This window comes from Sminthopsis crassicaudata, chromosome 6 (genome assembly GCF_048593235.1).
Source record: "Sminthopsis crassicaudata isolate SCR6 chromosome 6, ASM4859323v1, whole genome shotgun sequence".
NCBI classification, from domain to species: Eukaryota; Metazoa; Chordata; class Mammalia; order Dasyuromorphia; family Dasyuridae; genus Sminthopsis; species Sminthopsis crassicaudata.
In genome coordinates this window covers 243120584-243141519 of record NC_133622.1, presented here as the reverse complement: position 1 = coordinate 243141519, position 20936 = coordinate 243120584, and the positions used below count along the sequence as shown (strand labels likewise).

The window sequence follows — 20936 nt, the reverse complement described above, 5'->3', positions numbered from 1 at the left end:
TCATGTCTTTCTTAGCTGAAATGTTATCCTCTTGTGGAAAGAGTGAGAGAGAAAGGTCTTTACTGGGCTGGTTCTATAAAGCAGGACCTTAAAGGTCAGGGCTTGAATGTTAAGCCAGACTTGCTCATCACTTTCAGGGCGTCTTTGACTTCCTTGTTCCTCAGGCTATAGATCAGGGAATTCAGCATGGGAATGATGATGCCATAAAACACAAAGACTATTTTATTATTCTCCTGGGACTCACTAGAAGAAGGCTGTAAATATATATAAATAAGAGTTGCATAGAAAATGGTGACAGCAGTCAGGTGGGAGGAACAAGTGGAAAAGGCCTTGTGTCTCCCTACAGCAGAGCTCATCCTCAAGATGGCAGCCAAGATGTAAACGTAAGAGAAGAACACAACCATCACAGTGCTTATCAGATTGAAGCCCACACAGATAATTAGTAACATGACATTGATATCAATTGTGGAACAAGAAAGGGAGAGGACCAGGGGCACGTCACAGAAAAAGTGATTGATGGTGTTAGAATTACAGAAGACCAGAGAAAAGGTAAAACCAGTATGGACAGAGGCATTCAGGGATCCTATAAAATAAGACCCAGCAAGAAGATGAATGCAAACCTTCTGGGAAATGCAGGGGACTACAAATAGCCACGTAACGGTCTATGGCCATGGCAACAAGGTCACTATCAGCTGTAGCAAATGTGGCATAAACCAATAACTGGATCAGACATCCCGAGAGCGAGATAGATTTGTGGGACACCAGGAAGTTTTGCATTTTGGGAGTGATGGCAGAAACATAACAAAGATCAACAAAAGCCAAGTGTTGGAGAAAGAAGTACATGGGAGTGTGAAGGTAGGAGTCAGTTTTGATGATAAGAATCCTACCAATGTTGCCCACTACAGAAGTGACATAGACAAACAGAAACACAAGGAACAGGACATGCTCTAGGTCTTGTCGGATCACAAAGCCCAGCAGGATGAATTCAGTCACTGTGCTGCTGTTTCCCTGGGTCATGATTGTAGCAGATATATCCCCTATAGAAGAGATGTACAAAGGAAAGTGTCAAGAAAAGTGAATGTGAGTTTGTCATGAGCATGACTAGGAATGACTTAGTAGTGAGTTTCTATTCTGATTTTTTTGGTGGTTCATATTTGTTTTACTAGGCTAGTATGAATAACATGGTTTATTTCCCTCCAATATTATATAATTATATTGTTACATATAATTATAATATATATACATATATATTATATAAACTACCATGTTATGGACATTGAACTATACTCCTGTGGTTTTTATATTTCCAGTTTTTATATTGACAAATACAGAACCACAATGAAAATAATTCAACAATAATCATTATCATAAGTATAATTTTATCAACCTGAACTCCTTCCATGATCTGATAATGGGAATTATACAATAAAATGATTATACAATAAAATGAATGGGATTTAAAAAAATCTAACTCGGAGAATAATAACAGCCCGCACTTTTATTACACTTTTAGGTTTGCATAGAACTTTACAAATAATATTTCATTTGATCTTCACATTTTATAGATGAAGAAAGTAAGGCAAAAATAAGTTAAATAACTTACCCAGAGCCACACAACTTGTATTAAAGCCAAGTTTGAACTCGATCTAACCAACTCCAAGTGTAGAGCTTTATTGACTGTCACTAGCTGAGAAACCAGACAATTGGACTAGAGGAGGTCTAAGACTGTCCAATTCTCAATGGACCTTTTCATGAGAACCTTGGAGATCTGGGTTGATGTGTACCTGGTCCTTAATGGATGGATAGACAAATCAAGCTTAGTATTGTCCCTTTTCAGAAGTGATTATCTAGAGTACAATGGTCTAGGAGCCAAAGGGACATGTTTTCAAGGCACCAGGACGCCCCATTAATGACATTTTCTGATTGATCTTGGATAATGTAGCTTCATCACCATCACTTAACTTATGTAAGGTGACAGAGTATTAAACAAATACTCTAGAGTTTATACATCCCAGTAAGATCTGTACCAGCAATATCTTTTGAAATTAAGGCACATTTTAATTGTAGAGCTATTATGTCTCAAGATGAGACATCAGATCTTAAGTCAGGATACCTAGAGATCCTCTAGCATATTTGTTGGACTTTCCCCACTCAATGGAAGGAACTCTTTTCTTAGCAGCTAGGTTGAATTTTGGAACCAGTCAAAATTGTTTGGAACCAAATCTGGGCAATAAAGTGAGATAGGAGATCCCTTGGGGTTTTTCTTCCTTAGTAGGTTAAAAGCAAGAGCATATTGGATAGCAAAGCAATGAGGCAACTTGATGTGTGGTTGGAAACTTGACTCTGAAAATCCACTCAGAGAGGAGATCAGATTTAGATGATGTTATCAATGACATAAAATCTTGAAGGCCTTCCAGAGAACTGATCAGAAGGGAAGATCTATTCTGAACAGTTCTTCTGGAAGGCCTTCAAGATTTTATGTCATTGATAATACCATCTAGACAAGTTATCTGCTACTAAAAGGCAAAGGAGAGATGGTACTATAGGACACAGAGAGCCCACCTCCAAGTCCTTATCTCAGAGCATTACCTAATCTTGATTGTTACTACTTTCTGACGTCTTTGTAATCTCTATGACTACAAGTTACAAAGCTGCTGCTACCTGCATTAATACAAGGATTTTCCTCATCATAATTTCATTAGAACAATATAATCAGAGGTCTTCTCTTCCTTCCCTCAGGTAAAGAGGCAGAAGGCATAGACTGGGCAAAAATAGAAAAGGAGTGAAAAACTTCCTGCCCTTGAAATTACATTCTACTAGTGACATGAAATATGACCATAATTATGTAAGTACAAGCTGGGGTAAAGGGAGAAAGGAAAAATCATAGAATCATAGGATCACTAGAGCTAGAAAAAGTTTTAGATATTAATTAGTCCATTGCCAACATTTTACAGATAAGCAAATTAAGGGCCAAAGAAGGAGCATGTCTTACTCAAAGTGCCAAAGTAGTAAAGATGAGACCAGGAAAAATTAGCCAAATGCTATCTATAAAAATATGTGACATAACTTTACAGACTTATTGAATGGCAGTTTTTTTCCTCTTTGGAAAGAGTCTAGACTTGTGATTTCATGTGTATAGAGTAAAATCCAACTCCCTTTGTGTAGATGGATCAATTCTACACTTCATAGTCTTGTGAGTTGTCACAGTGTCCTCAGAGGCAGCAGAGTATAAGAGGAAGAGAAGTGTTAATCTTTAAATTAGGAAGATTTGAATTCAATTCTTACCTTTGGTATATACAGGTTATGTGACCCTGGATCTTGTATACACTAGATGCCAATTAAATGTTTATTGAATTGTGAGACCTACCTTATATACCAAAACATTTGTAGACCCATTAAACAGGATCGTTGACTACAGGGAAATGTTTAATGGAAAGATGGGCCAATCAAAGAATTAGCTGGAGTCAGGAAACCACAGGATGTTGGTTCTGGAAGAAAAGTAGGAAAAAAAGAGTATGGAGTGTTCAAGACAGTTAACAATGTAGTGAGCATCTGGTCCAAATGTCTCATTTTACCATTTATCAAAGGATCCCAGGCAGACAGAGATACCTTGCGCCCCATTGTCCAATGAGTTCTCTGCTATAGAGACAGGTTCTGGGGTCTTCTATCCAGTCCTCCTTCTCTAGACCCTCATGTCTACTGCCATACACAGATAGTCAAAAGAGAGAGCCACATTTTTATTTAGCAGAAGCTTCTATAAGCAGTGATTTTCTAGTACCATTGTTTATATTCAAATGCTTTACTTGTTTCCTTTTAGAATTAATTTGATCCTTCCCCTGAAGGCTAGTACCTTTCTCAGGAATGACTCACTCCCGAATTAGTGACTCCTGCTCTCTCATCATATTGGCTTTGATGAGATGAGAGTCTGGGTCGCCTCAACCTCAGCCCCTAGATCCTGGAATGTACCATCCTAAGGACAATGGGGATTCTATGCCTCCTTGGTCTTCTGGAGCTCCTACTTGGGCTTGTTCTGCTTCCTCTTAATCCAGGATGACAGGAATAATATCACAGTGTCTTTGCGGTGTACTGAATGGAGCTATACATAAGCCCTGTCTATGGCATCGGGGCCCATTCTTCTGGGCTTCCCTATTTCCAGGGATTGTGGAGAGCTCAGGAGAAAAATCCTTATTGGCTGCTCTTGGATTGTTGCAGAGCTAGGATTCCACAAGGAGTTTCAATTGCTTTTTAAGACTCCTCTCAGGGATTTATTCTGAATAATAATTATGAGAGACAGATTCTCTGTCTAAGACGAGCAAAAGGTGCTGATATACATCAATAAAGGGAGCATCATTCCCTGGGAGTTTGCTTTATCAATGGAATCACCAGTCTGGTACTTATAGCAAGAAGTATAATGTTGTTGAGTCATTGCAGTCATGGCTGACTCTTGGGTGTGGTTTCCCATTTCCTTCTTCAGCTAATTTTACTGATTGGGAACTGAGGTAAATGGGGTTAAATGACTTACCCAGGGACACAACTAGTAAGAGTCTAAGGCTGGATTTGAACTCAGGATGATGAGTCTTCCTGACTTCAGGCCCACCATTCTGTGCCATCAAGTTTCCCCAATAATTATAATAACAAATAACAATTTCATAAAGTTTTAAGAGTAATTATTGCTTATCACCTTCAGATTGTGAAGGTGGTGGCAAAAGTATTAGTTCCATTTTATAGAAGTGGAAACTGAGGCACAGAAATATTGTGATTTACCTTTGGCCACACAGATACCATGATCAGAAGTGGGATTTGAGCCCCAGCATTACTGGCTCCAAGACCATCCTTCTTTGCATGGCACCATACTGTCTCTCAGTAAACCCCACAGCACTGGCACAATGGACAGATTCTAGAGGGAGTATCTAGCTACGCTTCAAGGGAACATGATTTAGTGAATTTAGTGAGTTCCTTGATTTCAAGGAAGAAGGATGGAGTTTAGAGCCTTTCTCTGCTACTTTCCATATGTATGATCTTGGATAAATAATTTCCTCTCCCAAGCTCAATTTCTCATCAGTGAGGTGATTATCACAATAAGGTCCAGAATTTCTTTTCTTTGCTTAATGGTATTTTACTTTTCCAAGTACCTTGTGTTCAAAATTGTTCTTATTCTCCAAGACAGCAAGTAGTCTGATATAGATTATACATGTGTGATTCTTTTAAACATATTTCTATATTCATCATGTGGTTCAAAAAGGGGGAAATACAGAAGAAAAAAGAAACAATGAAACAAACAAGAACAAAAGGTAAAAATACTATGCTTTGACCCACATTCATTTCCCATAGTTCTCTCTGGATGTAGATGACACTTTCTTTTATAAGTCTATTGGAATTGTCTTGTTGAAAAGTGAAGTTCATCACAGTTGATCATCATATAATTGTGTTGCTACTGTATACAATGTTTATTCTGCTCCTTTCACTTAGCATCAGTTCGTGTAAGTCTTTCCAGACTTTTCTGAAATCAACACATTCATCAATTCTTATAGAAAACTAATCTTTCCTTACATTCATATACCATAATTTATTCAGCCATTGTCCAATTGATGGGAATTCATTCAATTTCCAGTTCCTTGCCACCACCAAAAGAATTGTTAAAAATACCTTTGCACATGTGGATCTTTCCCCCTCTTTTATGGTTTCTTTGAGAAAGAGATTCTACTGGCTCAAAATGTATGGATATTTTTATAGCCCTTTGGGAACAGTTGCAGATTGCTCTCCAGAATGATTGGATCATTTCACAGCCCTTCTACAATGCATTAACGTCCCAGTTTCTCACATTGTCTCCAAATTTAATCATTATCTTTTCCCATCATCTTAGCCAATCTGAGAAGTGTAAAGTGGTACCTTATAGTAGTTATCTTAATTTGCATTTCTCTAATCAATAGTGATTTAGAGATTTTTTTCATATGAATAGAAATGGCTTCAATTTCTTGGTTAGAAAATTGTCTATTCATCCTTTGACCATGTCAGTTGAGAAATAACTTGCGTTCTCACAAATTTGAGTCAATTCCCTACATATTTTATCATAAACACTAGGTGTAATTTTTTTTTCTCCAAGCTTTCTGTTTCCCTTCTAATCTCCATGGATCTGAGAAGTAAACTATACCCTGCTTTTCGAATTTGCTTATAGTATCAACCTTTCTGTCTAAATCATGAAACCATTTCAAGGAACAGGAAGAAAAGTGTCACCTATCAATTGACTTAACTATGAAGAATATTATAGCATATCTAGATAATTAGTGGATATAATTTAGAGGTCAATAAAGTTTACATTACAGAGTTCACTGCTATCCCAGGCCATCAGGTGGACTTAATTTTTTGATATAGAAATAAATTTCCTTGTGAAACTGACTCTGATCATATAAGACAGATTGAATTTTGCAAAAATTTACAGAAATAAGTGGAATGCTGAATTCTGAGGGTAACAGTCAGGTAACAGTAGATAATTCAGAGAGATTCCAAAGGAAAACCCAAAGTGGAGATATCAATGAATCCAAAGGAAAAAAGGAATTGTTTCCTTTTTCCTTTTCTTTTTTTCTCTTATCCCAAAGCAAAGGCTTCTTGGCAACCAGGCCAGATGCTGGTGAGATGAGATGAGATGAGAAAAGAGACTAACCTGCAAGAGCTCTTAACAGTCTAATAACTTCTTATAACATCAGAATCCAAGTAGGTAAGTAAGCGAGATCCTAGCTGTGATAGGCCAGGAGCAAAGATAAACTCTGTAATACTCTAAAAAATGAGAGGGCAGAGGAAAGGAGGAGGGGTTGTGTAGCGCTGGATGGCCTTTTTTTCCAATACTTTAATTGTGTCCTTTTTTTCTCTCATATATCCTGGCTCTGGTTCTTAGTTGTTTGATTTTGGATGTCACATCTTCCCTGAAAAATGGGCACAACGATACTTTTGCTGTCTACCTCATAGGATGACATGAGAGAAGTTCTTCACATACCATGGACAAGTGTAAATTTATTTTGCTGTGACATGCTTAATAAAATCCTCTTGAGAAAAGTTATACCTTTTTTGGACTGAGATGAAGGAAGAAAATGGGGAATATTAGCATGGAACTGTTAATAGTTTGAGGCAGCAATAGCAACATTGAATTAGGGGTTTAAAATCAAACATGGTTGATTTTATTTTTGTCTTAAGTCTGAACCTGTGATTTTTATTAGCAGAGTGAATTTTTTTTTGTGTGTGTAGAAACTCCCTCTACTGACTCATGTGGATATTTCATTTATAAGTTATTCAATTCAGGTGAATTCAACAGATATTTTTAAAGATCCGGATATACATCAAGCATTGTTGGTGGCTGTGTATAAATAAAAACAATGACATAATCTTCAGTAGCTCAAGTTTTATTGGTGAGAATGTGTATAATGTAAATGTGTAACTGTTACCTGTATGGTTAGCAATGTTAATATAATTTCATGCATTGGGATTACTCACTGGTGAAGCTATATTTAGGACTGTGGCTTCTAAATTAGAGAGAAATTCTATTTTGGCCTTGGATCTTGGATCCCACAAGTCGACTAATCTTAGTTATATCCCACATTGTTTATTATCACTTAAACAGGCAGAGAAATACTTTTGAGATCATATTGGTGCTGAGAAAGTCTTTCAATCTTGTCTTCAAGGGGTTGGTAAGAATTTAGCAAACTTTTATTAAGCTTTTTATATTTGTCAAGGCACTGTGCTAGATGCCGGGGATATAGAAATGAAAGAATTCCTGCCCTCAAGGAGCTATGTTGAGGATTCTCTAATGGAGGATATAGAATATAGAGACATAAATACAGGATACTTTGAGGAAAGACAATACTGATTGCCCAAGGAGTCAGAAAAGGATTCTCAAATGAGATGAGACCTGATTTGAGTCTTGAAGAATAAAAGTACATGACATATATTTTCACCAGTCCGAGTCATCAAATATTTATTAGGAACTTATAACAAAAGGCAGTGTACTAGGAACTGGGAAGGCAAAGAAAATGAAAATATGGTTCCTGCCCTCAAGGAGCTTTTCTTTTCCTGGAGAGATATAGCTTATGAATAGAGTAGTAAATAAAAGTCAAGTTGAAGAGAGAAAGAACACTAAATATTAGGAAGAATTTGAAGAGCATTCTCATCAAAGGATTTTAAGAGGCCGAGGTGATGAAGCTATCTTTTGTCATATGACTCTGCATAGGCTATATATGCACTAGCTGGGTCAGGCCTGTCCATTGATTCCAATCTCTTGCGGTTTTGTGGGTGGTTTGATGAAGCAAGACCACTGGCATTGTAGTTCAGGGAAGCTGAGACAGAAGTGTATGCCTTGGGGATGATGAATGAAGGGATTTTGTAAGGAGAGAGAGAAGCATGCTGATTTCCTTCTATTGATTTCTATCAACATTCTTTGAGTTCTTGGGTCAGTTGGCCCCTGGAGCTTATGTGTACAAGATATAGGAACATCTGGTGTTCTATTATGACACTCTATCATGAGGGAAATGGGTTTGCATCTTGCTTCCTACATTTGTTTAAGTATCAGAAACCAATTTTATTTATTTTTTCATTCAACTGGAGCTCAACTCAGGAAGAATCTATCAAGATAAGAGTGTTGATCTGCTTGTGAACTCTTCCCTACTTGAGGAATATCTGCGTTAACTCCAGAGAGAAGCAACCACAGGTATTTGGCCTTTATATTCACCTTATAAAGGTCATTTCCCAAGATCTTTTGGATCTTCAGGATCTGGCAGGGAGTGCTGATCATGATATAATCAGGTTTCGTCTGAAATACTAAAGCATTATTATGAACAGTGGCTGGCTATTCAAAGGACAATTAGTATCGATTTTATACTTATTGTGTTCAAACCATTTAATGATGACCCTGGTGTAGACTCTGGTTATGAAGTAATCCATGAGCTCTGCTCCAGTTACTTTCTGCTCTCTGGGAAGTTTAGAGATAGAGTAAACAAAAATATTAGTTTTGCTAAGACATGACCATTCACCACCATAAAGTGATGCTGAAATAACCACGGAGTGTGGAAGTAAATGACAGATCCCCGATTGGCAATATCGGAAACCCCATTGAGATATGAAAGTATCCTTTGTTTCATAAAAGTTTTGCCAGTGGGTACAAGTTGGGTCAATTTTACCATCATATTATGCTAAGAATACTGGGACTGGAATTCAAATCTTGACTTTGAACTTTACCTGGGTGATCTTAGGCAAATCACATAACCTCTCAAGGCCTTAGTTTCCTTATTTGTTACAAGAAGGGGGTGCAGAACTAGATAATTTCTTAGTCTCTTTTAATTTTAAAAGCTCATTCTTTTTATAGCTTGATGAGTCAGTTTCCTTATGTACAAAATGAAGATTATAATATCTATACTGTCTAGTTGGAGAGTTGTGAAAACCTAAGATTACACATGTGAAAATGCCTTAGTGCAAGAGGAATGTAAATTAGCATTATTATCTTCCTCATCATCATTGTGATCATAATTATTGGTAATTGATTGTGAGCATATCAATGATTATATAATGTTATCATTCCAAAGACGGGCTATTCTTCAAAATGTGTTAGAGATTTTTTAAAAGATTACTTTGTTTGGAAATTCTAACCCTCCTACAAGAGTTTCTAAATTGTACCATTGGCTGGTCATGTCTAACTTACCTGAAATACTATGTCCTTGTGAGAAGAATCAGAGAGAATGACCTTTGTTAGTGTGGTTCAGAGGTCATTCTCTCTGATTCTTTTCAGTAGGGCATTGTTTAAAGTTCAGGGCCTGCCTGTTAAGCAAATCTTGTTCTTTGTACAAGGCCTCTTTGACTTCCTTGTTCCTCAGGCTATGGATCAGGGGATTCAGGATGGGGATGATGATGCCATAAAAGAGACAGTTTTATCCTTTTTCCAGGACTTGCTAGGAGAAGGTTGTAAATACACACAAGAAAGAGTCACATAGAAAATGGGAGTGATGGCAGAAGTATAACAGAAATCAGCAAAAGACAAGTATTGGAGATAAACCTACATGGGAGTGTGAAGGTGGGAGTCAGTTTTGATGATCAGAATCATACCGACATTGCCCATACAGAAGTGACATAGACAAACAGAAACAAGGAACAGGACATGCCGTAGGTCTTGTCAGATTGTAAAGCCCAGCAGGATGAATTCAGTCATTGTGCTGCTGTTTCCCTGGATCATGATTGCAGCAGATCTATATATTTATTTATTTTTAAAAAAAACTATTTAATTAATTTATTTATTTACAAAGCATATGCATGAGTAATTTTCCCAACATTGTCCCTTGCAAAACCTTTTATTTCAGATTTTCCCCACCTTCTCCTCACTCCCTCCACTTGCTGGCAGGTAGTCTAATACATGTTAAATATGTTGAAATACATGTTAAATCCAATCTATGTACACATATTTATACAATTCTCTTGCTGCACAAGAAAAATCTGATCAAAAATCTAAAAGAAGGAAAACTGAGAATGAAAACAAAATGCAAGCAAATAATAACAGAGAGAATGAGAATGCAATATTGTGTTTCACACTCTGTACCCACTGTTCTCTCTTTGGGTGTAGATGGCTCTCTTCATCACTGAACAAGTGGAATTGGTTTGAATCCTCTCATCGTTGAAGAGAGCCATGTCCATCAGAACTGATCATTGTATAGTCTTCTTGTTGCTGTGTATAACAATCTCCTGGTTCTACTCACTTCACTCGGCATCAGTTCAAGCCTCTCTGAAATCATCCTGCTGGTCTTTTCTTATAGAATAATAGTATTCCATACCATTCATATCCATAATTTATTTAGCCATTCTCTAATTATGGGCACCCACTCAGTTTCCAGTTTCTTGCCACTACAAAAAAGGGCTGCCACAAACATTTTGGCACATATGGGTCCCTTTCCCTCCTTTGATAACTTTTTGAGCATAGGTCCAAACTGCTCTCCAGAATGGTTGGATCTGTTCACAGTTCCACCAACAATATTTCAATGTCCCAATTATTTCTTCATCTAAAATTGTCTGTTCATATCCTTTGATCATTTATCAATTGGAGAATGGCTTGAACTATTATAAATTTGAGATAATTCTCTATATATTTTAGAAATGAGGCCTTTATCAGATCCTTTGGATGTAAAAATGTTTTCCCAGTTTGTTGCTTCCTTTCTAATCTTTTCTGCATTAGTTTTGTTTGTACAAAAACTTTTTAACCTAAGATAATCAAAATTATCTATTTTATGATCAATTATGGTCTCTAATTCTTGTTTGGTCACAAATTCCTTCCTCCTCCAATAAATCTGAGAGGCAAACTATCCTATGTTCTCTTTATAGCATTATTCTAGATCATGAACCTATTTTGGCCTTCTCTTGGTATATGATGTTAGGTGTGGGTCTATGCCTACTTTTTGCCATACTAGCTTCCAATTTTCCCAGCAGTTTTTGTCAAATAGTGACTTCTTATCCCAAAAGCTGGGATCTTTAGGTTTGTGAAATACTAGATTGCTACAGTCATCGACTATTTTGTTCTGTGAACCTCACCTATTTCACTGATCAACTTTTCTATTTCTTAGCCAGTACCAAATGATTTTGATGACTGCTGCTTTATAATATAATTTTAGATCTGGTACAGCTAGGCCACCTTCATTTGCTTTTCTTTTCATTAATTTCTTTGAAGTTCTTGACCTTTTGTTCTTCTAGATGAATTTTGTTGTTACTTTTTCTAGGTCAATAAAATAGTTTCTTGGGAGTTTAATTGTTATAACATTAAATAAATAGATTAGTTTAGGGAACATTATCATGTTATATTCACTTGACCTATCCAGGAGCACTTAATATTTTTCCAATTGCTTTGATCTGACTTTATTTGTATGGAAAGTGTTTGGTAGTTTTGCTTATATAGTTCCTGATTTTCCCAAATATTTTATACTAACGATGGTTATTTTAAATGGAATATCTCTTTGTAACTTTTGCTGTTGGATTTTGTTAGTGATACATAAAAATGCTGATGATTTATGTGGATTTATTTTGTATCTTAGTTTTGCTAAACTTGTGGATAATTTCTAATAGCTTTTTAGTTGATTCTCTAGGGTTTTCTAAGTATATCATCATATCATCTGCAAAAAGTAATAATTTGATTTCCTCATTACCTACTCTAATTCCTTTCATCTCTTTTTCTTATTGCCAAAGCTAGCATTTCTAGTACAATATTGAATAGTAATGATAATGGGCAACTTTGTTTCACCCCTGATTTATTGGGAATGGTTCCAGTTTAGCCCCATTACATATGATGCTTGCTGATGGTTTCAAACAGATGTTACTGACTATTTTAAGGAAAAGTCCATTTATTCTTATATTGTTTATGTTTTTATTTGGAATGGTTGTTGGATTTTATCAAATGCTTTTTATGCCTCTATTGAGATAATCATATAGTTTTTGTTAATTTGGTTATTGATATAGTTAATTATACTAATAATTTTCCTAATATTGAACCAGTCCTGCATTCCTGGTATAAATCCTTCTTGGTCATAGTATATTATCCTGGGGATGATTTTCTGTTATTTCTTTGCTAATATTTTATTTAAGTCTTTTGCATTAATATTCATTAGGGAGATTGGTCTATAATTTTCTTTCTCTGTTTTCACCCTACCTGGTTTAGGTCATGTCTGTATCATAAAAGGAATTTGGTAGGAGTCCTTTATTCCCTATTTTTTCAAATAGTTTATATAGTATTGCAGTTAATTGTTCTTTAAATGTTTGGTAGAATTTACATGTAAATCCATCTGGTCCTGAGGATTTTTTTTAGGGAATTGATTAATAGCTTGTTCTATTTCTTTTTCTAAATGGGACTACTTAAGTAATTTCTTTTTCTGTTAATCTGGACAATCTATATTTTTGTAGATATTCCTCCATTTCACTTAGATTGTCAAATTTATTTGCATAAAGTTGGGCAAAGATTTCCTCTTCATTGCTGGATAGTTCTCTTTTCATTTTTGAGACAATTTGATTTTTCTCTTTCCTTTTTCTAATAAAATTAACTAAAGATTTATCTATTCTGTTGCTTTTTTTTCATAAAACCAACTCTTAGTTTTATATATTAATTCCAAAATTTTTTTAGTTTCAATTTTATTGATCTCTCCTTTTATTTTTAGAATTTCAAATTTGGTATTTAATTGGTGGTTTTTAATTTGCTCTTTTTCTAGCTTTTTAAGTTGCAATCCCAATTCATTGATTTTCTCTTTCTCTATTTTATGCAAGTAAACATCTAGAGATATAAAATTTCCCCTTATCACTTTTTTGGCTGCATCCCACAAATTTTGGTATGTTGTCTCATTATTGTCATTTTCTTGGATGAAATTATTGATTGTGTCTATGATTTGCTGTTTTACATTCATTCTTTAGGATGAGGTTATTTAATTTTTTTGGCCCATTTTCCCCTGGCCTTTTGTTGAATGTAATTTTATTGCATCATGATCTGAAAAAAATTCATTTACTATTTCTGCCTTTCTGCATTTGATTTTTGAAGTTTTATGTCCTAATATATAGTCAATTTTTGTATAGGTTCCATGAACTGATAAGAAAAATGTGATCAATTCTAAAAAGAAAGAAGTGAAGCATTTGAATGTCAAAAATGGATATTAGAAAATTACTGCTTATAGAAGCTTTTACTAAATAAAAATATGGCTCTTTTGACTATCTGTGTATTACAGCAGGTATTAAGATATAGAGAAAGAAGACTAATAGAATACCACAGTATATGGCTTTTACTGTCATCTCTACATAGAACTCATCAGGGAACAGGAAGCAAGGCACCTCTGCCTGCCTGGGATCCTTTGATCTCTGGTAAAATGAAACATTTGGACTAGATGATCTTTATAACGTCAACTATCTGAATTCTTCATGTTGTCTTTTCTTCCAGAACCAATATCTAGTGATCACTTGACTCCAGCTAATTCTTAGATTGGCTCCCCTTTCCCATGCTGCTTAATAATAAGGCCTCATCAATTCAAGAAACATTTACTATTGAAGCAGCTAGGTGGTGCAGTAGATAGAGCCCTGAAGTTCAAATCTGGTCTCAGACACTTAACACATCCTAGCTCTGTGAAATCTAGGCAAGTCACTTAACCACAATTGCTAAGAAAGTGAACTCCATATCTAGTATACTATTGACTCTTTAACTTCTTTTTTATTTTGTGAAAGGTTGAGATCTCCCATTATTATAGTTTTGCTATCTATTTCTTCTTGCAACTCTCTTTTAGGAATTTAGATGCTACAGCACTCAGTACATATATGATTAATATTGATATTGATTCATTATCTATGGTACCTTTTAGCAAGATAGTTTCCTTACTTCTCTTTTTTAATTACATCAATTTTTGCTTTTGCTTGATCTGAGATCAGTATGGCTACCCCTGATTTTTTTTTTTAACTTCACCTGAAGCATAATAGATTGTGTTCCAGCCTTTTGCCTTTACTTTATATGTATCACTCTGCTTTAAATGTATTTCTTCTTAACATATTGTAGAATTCTGGCTTTTAATCCAGTCTGCTACTCACTTATGTTTTATGGGAGAGTTTACCCCATTCACATTTATAGTTAAAACTAATAATTCTGTTTTTCTTGCCATCTTATTAACCCCCAAATTATACTTTTTCCTTTCCTTTTCCCCTTTTCCTCCTCCACAGTATTTTACTTAAGAACACTACATAAAGAAAGAAAGAAAAAAAAGAAGGAAGAAAGACAGATAGATTTTTCCTCTCAAGACCAATAAGTTTCTCAGAAATGGCAGAAGAGTTACTGATTCACCCCAGTATTAGAGCTTTCTATTCTCTCATCTTCTTGGCTTTGATGAAAGTCTCCATAGCCTCAACAACAGCTCTTAGATCCTGGAATGCACCATCCTAGGGACAATGGGGATTGAAGGCTTCCTTCCTGGGCTTGTTCTGCTTTCTTTTAATCCAGGATGACAGTAATGATAACACAGTATATTTGCAGGTGTACTGAATGGAGCTATACATAAGCCTTGTCTATGGCATTGGAGCCCATTCTCCTGGGCCTCTCTAGCCCCAGGGACTGTAAATCCTCATTGGCTACTCTTGGATTGTTGCAGAGCTCAGATGCCCACAGTTTCCATTGCTTTTCAAGGATTCTTTTAGGGATTTAGTGTGATTAATAATTATAATGAGAGGAAATGTTTTATAGTGGAGGCAGGTGATAAAGGGAGCCATACTATAGTGAGCCAGAAAGACATGCATCATAGCCCCACCATTGGCATATTTTCTGTATGATTCTTTGGTATTCATATGACCTTTTATTATTCTAGATCCCAGCTTCTCAAAATAGGTAATGATCCTTTATGTAGCCTTGTAACTAAATGTGGGTTTGTAAAATTATGACATTATCAGAAAACATGTTTGATTTGTATAACCATTTTAGATAACTATATATCCAGAGTCACATTTTTTGGGGTGAAAATGGGTCAAGAGTGAAAAAAAATTAAGAAGCCCTGCTCAAGATAATTCTCTGTAACTCTAAGTTGACCAAAATGTGCTGACTTGCATTGATTCGTCCTTGGGAATTTGCTATACCAATAGAATCATTAGTCTGGTATTTATTATGATGCTTAAAATGTTGTTATTGAGTCTTTTCTTTTAGGACTAACTCTTGAGGACACCATTTGAGGTTTTCTTGGCAAAGACATTGGAGAGGTTCGCCATTTCCCTTTTCAGCTCATCTTACAGATTGGGAACTGAGGCAAATGGGGTTAAATGACTTGAGTCAGAGTCATACAACTAGTAAGTATCTGAGGATGAATTTGAACTCAGGGTGAAGGGTCTTCTTAACTCCAGGCTCACCATTCTATCCACTGTGCTACCAAGTTTCCCTAATAAAATAACAAACAATTCTATAATACTTTAAGGGTTATTGTTCTTATTATTGTGAAGATTGGTAAAATTATCCCCACCATTTTACAGAAGGGGAAACTGAGGCACAGAATTTTGGGTTTTATCTTTGCCCATACAGGCAGAAACTATCAGAAGTGGGATTTGAGCCCAGAGTTCCTAGCTCCAAGACTATCCTTCTTTGTGTGGCACCACACTACCATTAAAGCCTATAACACTAGCAATAGCACAATTGCAGACTCTAAGGGAAGTATCTATCAATGCTCCAAGGGAACATGATTTAGTGAAGAGAACATTTATTTGAAGAACAAAGAAGGGGTTTAGAGCCTACTTCTGCTATTTACTACTTGCATGGTTTTTGACAAGTAATTTCCTCTCTGAACATCAGTTTCTCATTAGTGTAATGATAGAACTATTATGACAATAAGGTCCAGAATTTCAAGGAACTGAAAGGAAGTATCATGTATCAATTTCCTTAACTATTATAGTATATCTGGTTAATTAATGGACATACTTCAGAAGTGAACAAAGCTCACGGAGTTCACAGCCATTCAAGGCCTCAGTTGGACTTTGTTTTTGGATACAGAACTGTGTGTTTCACTACAGCCTAGGCAACTGGCTTTGTCCAGACAAGACTTCATTTCCGGCACGAGGATTAGCTTTTACAAAGGTTTGCAGAAATAAGTGGAATGCTGAATCCAGAAGGTAACAAGTAGATAATTCAGAGGGATTTCAAAGGAGAAGCCATTGGAAAGGAAACAAAGGAATTGTTTCCTTTTCCTTTGCTTTTTTCCTTTATCCCAAACCAAAGGCCTCTTGACAACCAGGCCAGATGCTGGAGATTTGGGAAAGACTACCCTGGAAAAGCTCCTAATACTTTAATAACAGGTTTACTCCAAGTAGATAAGTAAGGAGAATCCAAGGTGTGATAGGGCAAAGATAAACTCCATAATACTCTACAAAATGAGAAGGCGGGCAGAGGAAAGGAAGAGGGGTTGTGTGGAGGTGTTTAATTCTGCTCTCTGGAAATTTATTGTTTTTTTTTTCCCTCTCATATATCATGGTTCTGGTTCTTAGTTTGTGATCTTGGGTTAGTCACTCCTTCCCTGAAATATGGGTACAATGATACTTGTGCTAGCTACGTCATTGGATGGCTTGAAAAAAGCATTTCATATGCCATGGACAAATGTAAATTTCTTTTGTTTTGACAGGCTATTTTTAAAGTCCTCTTCAGAAAAGTTTCACTATTGTCGGATGGAGGTAAAGGGGGAAAAGGGGGAATATTAACATGACACTGTTAATAGTTGGAGATGCCAATGATGACACTGAGTAGGGGTTTAAGATGAAACATGGTGGACTTGGTTTTTGTTTATGTATTAAGTCTGGACCTGTGATTTTATTAGCAGAGGGAATTCTTTTGTGTAGAAACTCCCTCTACTGACTCATATGGATATTTCATTTATAAGCTATTCAATTCAGGTGAATTCAACAGATATTTTTATACTATACTCCAAGCACTGTTGGTGGCCTTCTTTAAATAAAAATGATGAAACAGATCTCCAGTAACTCAAATTTTATTGGAGAAAGTGTGTATAATGTAAGTGTATAACTGTTACTTGTAGAGTGAGCGATATTGATATAATTTCATAGATTCAGATTAATCACTGGAGAAGCTGTTTTTAGGAGTGTGAGTTCTGGAGTTGAAAGTTGTTGGATAGTTTTTTCATTTTTGTCTTGATCACAGAAGTAGATTAATCGGAGTTATATCCCACATTGATTACCATTACTTAAATTGATCTCAGAAGTGTTTCTCTGCCTTAGTGGTGCTAAGAAGTCTTTCAATCTTGTCTTTAAGGGGTTGGTAAGAATTTACCAGAAAATTTACCAAAAAAACCTTTTAATAACCTTTTCCTATTTTCCAAAGCTCTGTGCTGGGGATATAGAAATGAAACAATTCCTGCCCTCGAGGAGTTTACATTCTAATGGAGGACAGAGAATATAAATAGAGACATAAATATAAGATACTTTGAGGAAAGACAATACTGATTACCCAAGGAGTCAGGAAAAGGTTCTTAAGTGAGGTAAGACCCAAATTGAATATTGAAGGATAAAACTTATATGATATTTTCTTTTTATTTTCCTTGAGGCAATTGGGGTTAAGTGACTTGCCCAGAGTCACACAGCTAGGAAGTGTTAAGTGTCTGAAGCCAGTTTGAACTTGGTCTATCCATTGCACCACCTAGTTGCCCCTATGACATATTTTCACCATCATCAAAATATTTATTAGGAACTTCTGGTAAAAGGGACTGTGCTAGGCACTGGAGGTACAAAGACAAACTGGTTTCTGCCTTCAAGAAGCTTTTCTTTTCCTGGGGAGATATAGCCTTTGGACAATTTGAGGAGAGAAAGAGCACTAAATATTAGGAAGAATTAGAAGAAGATTCTCATTGAAGGATTTTAAAAGGCCAAGGTGATGAGGCCGTATGGATCCTTTGTTATATGACCTTCCATGGGCTCTATGCCTTAGCTGGGTCAGATCTCTGCACTGATTCCAGTTCTCTACAATTTTGTGGGCTGTTTGATGAAGCAAGAACATTGGAATTGTAGTTCAGAGAACCTGAGCCAGAAGTTCAGGCCTTGGGGCTGATGAATAAAGAGATTTTGTAAGGAGGAGACAGAAACCATGCTGATTTCCATCTATTGCTTTAAAACATTTTTTGATCCGTTGTGTCAGTTGACATCTGGGGCTTATGGGTCCAAGAGATAGTATCATAATAGAGCTCCAGATGGATATGACATCAAGTAGGACGTGGATTTGTATCTTGCCTCCTACATTTATGTAAGTTCTTTTCTTGGAACCTCAGGTTGCTCAACTGTGAAATTCCCTCATTACAAAGTGCCGAAGTGTTTTGCCAACTGTATGTAAATATCAGATTTTCACTAGAGAAGAAGACATGATTTTTCCTCCCAGACAGAAATGCCATAAACAACTAGTTCCTCCCTCCTTTAAACCCTATCTACTCTCATAGTACAGTGAATTGAATGCTGCTACCTATGTGATTAACCTCTTTGGACCTCAGCTTCTTCATTTGTAAAATGCATCTAATGACACTCATACAAGTTCCTGCTCAAGGTTGTTTAGGAGGAAAGAATATACTCTGCAAACCTTAAGCTCCAGAGAAATGTGAATTTCTATAGGGTCAATTCTTTCTCGGTGAATTACTTTTATGAAATGCTTTGCTCACTCTTGCACTTCCTAAGGAGATGGCCCAGACTGGACCTGTTGAAAAGACTAAGTTTTGATGTGCAGAAAACAGAACCCCATGTTTCCTTCCCTCCTCTAAAACAAACCAGTCTTTTCTTTCTTTTACTTGTAATTTTGAATGATAGCCCTGCAAGGCAAGGTCTGGGGCTTCTATATGATGTATAAACATTAAATTGGCATGGTCAAAGTGCTTCAACATTCAAGGACCATAAAGCAATGAAAATACCTTCCCCATTCCCCAACCCATGCCCAATATCTGTGTTCCTTCTCAAGTGTAGTAGTAAGCATTCACCCAGAGATCTCCAGACTTCTTCAATGACCTACAAGAAGTAAAACAAAAAAATACATGTCAGCTCAGCCTGAGATGTCAAACTGGATAGTTGTTTCACGTAGCCTTCGACTATGAATTTACTGATTGCTTTCTGTATGTGTCTCTCTCCTCTCTTTCCCATTTCTAGTATAAATTGTATTTGACGTGAATCATGATCCACACAGCTCCTGCTTGCACCAATATAAAAATCAGGGGAAAAAATTCCAGGGGCCTAGCACTGGGTGCTGTCACTAACTGCTCAACTCATCCTCTTCTCCCCTTTCCACCTTTAGGTCATTTATAAGCTAGAGTGATAAATTATATACCAGCCTTGTTTCTAATATTTGACTCTCCCACATTTCCTGAAAAAATCTGCAACTCTTGGTGGAACAACAAGTTTAGTTTACCAGCTTTTTTCTCCTGCCCTTATATGACCAAAACACCTTTAGGTAGTCATCTGTACTTTTTTCATGTCTGCATCCTGTTGGCCCCACTTTCAGGTCTCAGCTCAAGTTCTGGCTTTCCATGTGATGATAATTCTAGCGCCTTCCCTCTATCGATTTCTTTTTGTCCGGGACGTAGCTTGTTTGTAAGTATTTGTTTGCATGTTGCCTTCCCTATTACATGGAGAGCTCCTTAAGAGAGTGTTGCCAGTGCTTACTTAGCACGATAGTAAGTACTTAATAAATATTTGATTGCCTGTCTTCCCGATGAAACCTCTCTCAGCATTTTCAGGCTCCAGTGCTTTCACAGATAAGGAAGGATTGCAGAGGCCATCTAGTCTAGACCATTCTTGAAAAGAATTTCTTTTACAAAATGGTCCCCTGGCATTTTTATTTGAAAGACTCTAATAAGGGAGGATCTTAATACATTCTGATATAGGCTATTTTGTTTCTATATAAGCTTAATTATTTATATATTTTCATATGTCAAACTCATTTTGCTGCTTTGCCAATTCAACTCATGGATCCCAATTCTTTCCTCTGGATCCAAAAAGATCAAGTTTAAACCATATTCTTTCATATATTTTTCAAATGCTTGATATAACAGGAGGCTCAAGACTAACATTAAGAGGAAAAAGATAGGATTTGGCAATTGATTGGATATGTTCAGAGAGAGAATCAGGAGTTGAGAATGCCAAATGAAGTTGAGAAAAACTTTGAAGATTATTAAATCCTTATTAAAATAAAGAATTTCAAGACTATTTTCCCCCTTAGGGCACGGAGTGGGGCAGGGAGAATTGCTGAGTTTTTGTTTTAGATAAGTAGAATTTGAGATCTCTATAGAATATATAATAAGAGTTGATCAGGTGGAACTCAGAAAAAACTCTTAGCTAGATTTAAATATCAGAGAAGATTATTCAATCCAATAGCAATTGATGAGATTGTCAATTGAAGAAATATATAAAGAGGGTCCAAGAAAGAATTTACACTACCAAGTTTGGTG

The 20936-nt window shown here is 36.2% G+C and overlaps 1 protein-coding gene and 1 pseudogene across 1 annotated transcript in view; both read right to left on the bottom strand.

Annotated features, from left to right (window-relative positions):
* Positions 1-95: 95 nt before the first annotated feature.
* On the bottom strand, positions 96-1017 carry LOC141547536 (olfactory receptor 5AK2-like; annotated as a pseudogene).
* A 17586-nt stretch (positions 1018-18603) lies between these two features.
* Positions 18604-20936, bottom strand: part of LOC141545899 (fatty acid desaturase 2-like protein FADS2B) — a 45897-nt gene continuing 43564 nt past the window's right edge. The window contains exon 12 of the mRNA XM_074273254.1: positions 18604-19500. Within this exon, the coding sequence (XP_074129355.1) occupies positions 19449-19500 (52 nt within the window). The 3' untranslated portion in view covers positions 18604-19448. The remainder of the gene's footprint in view (positions 19501-20936) is intronic.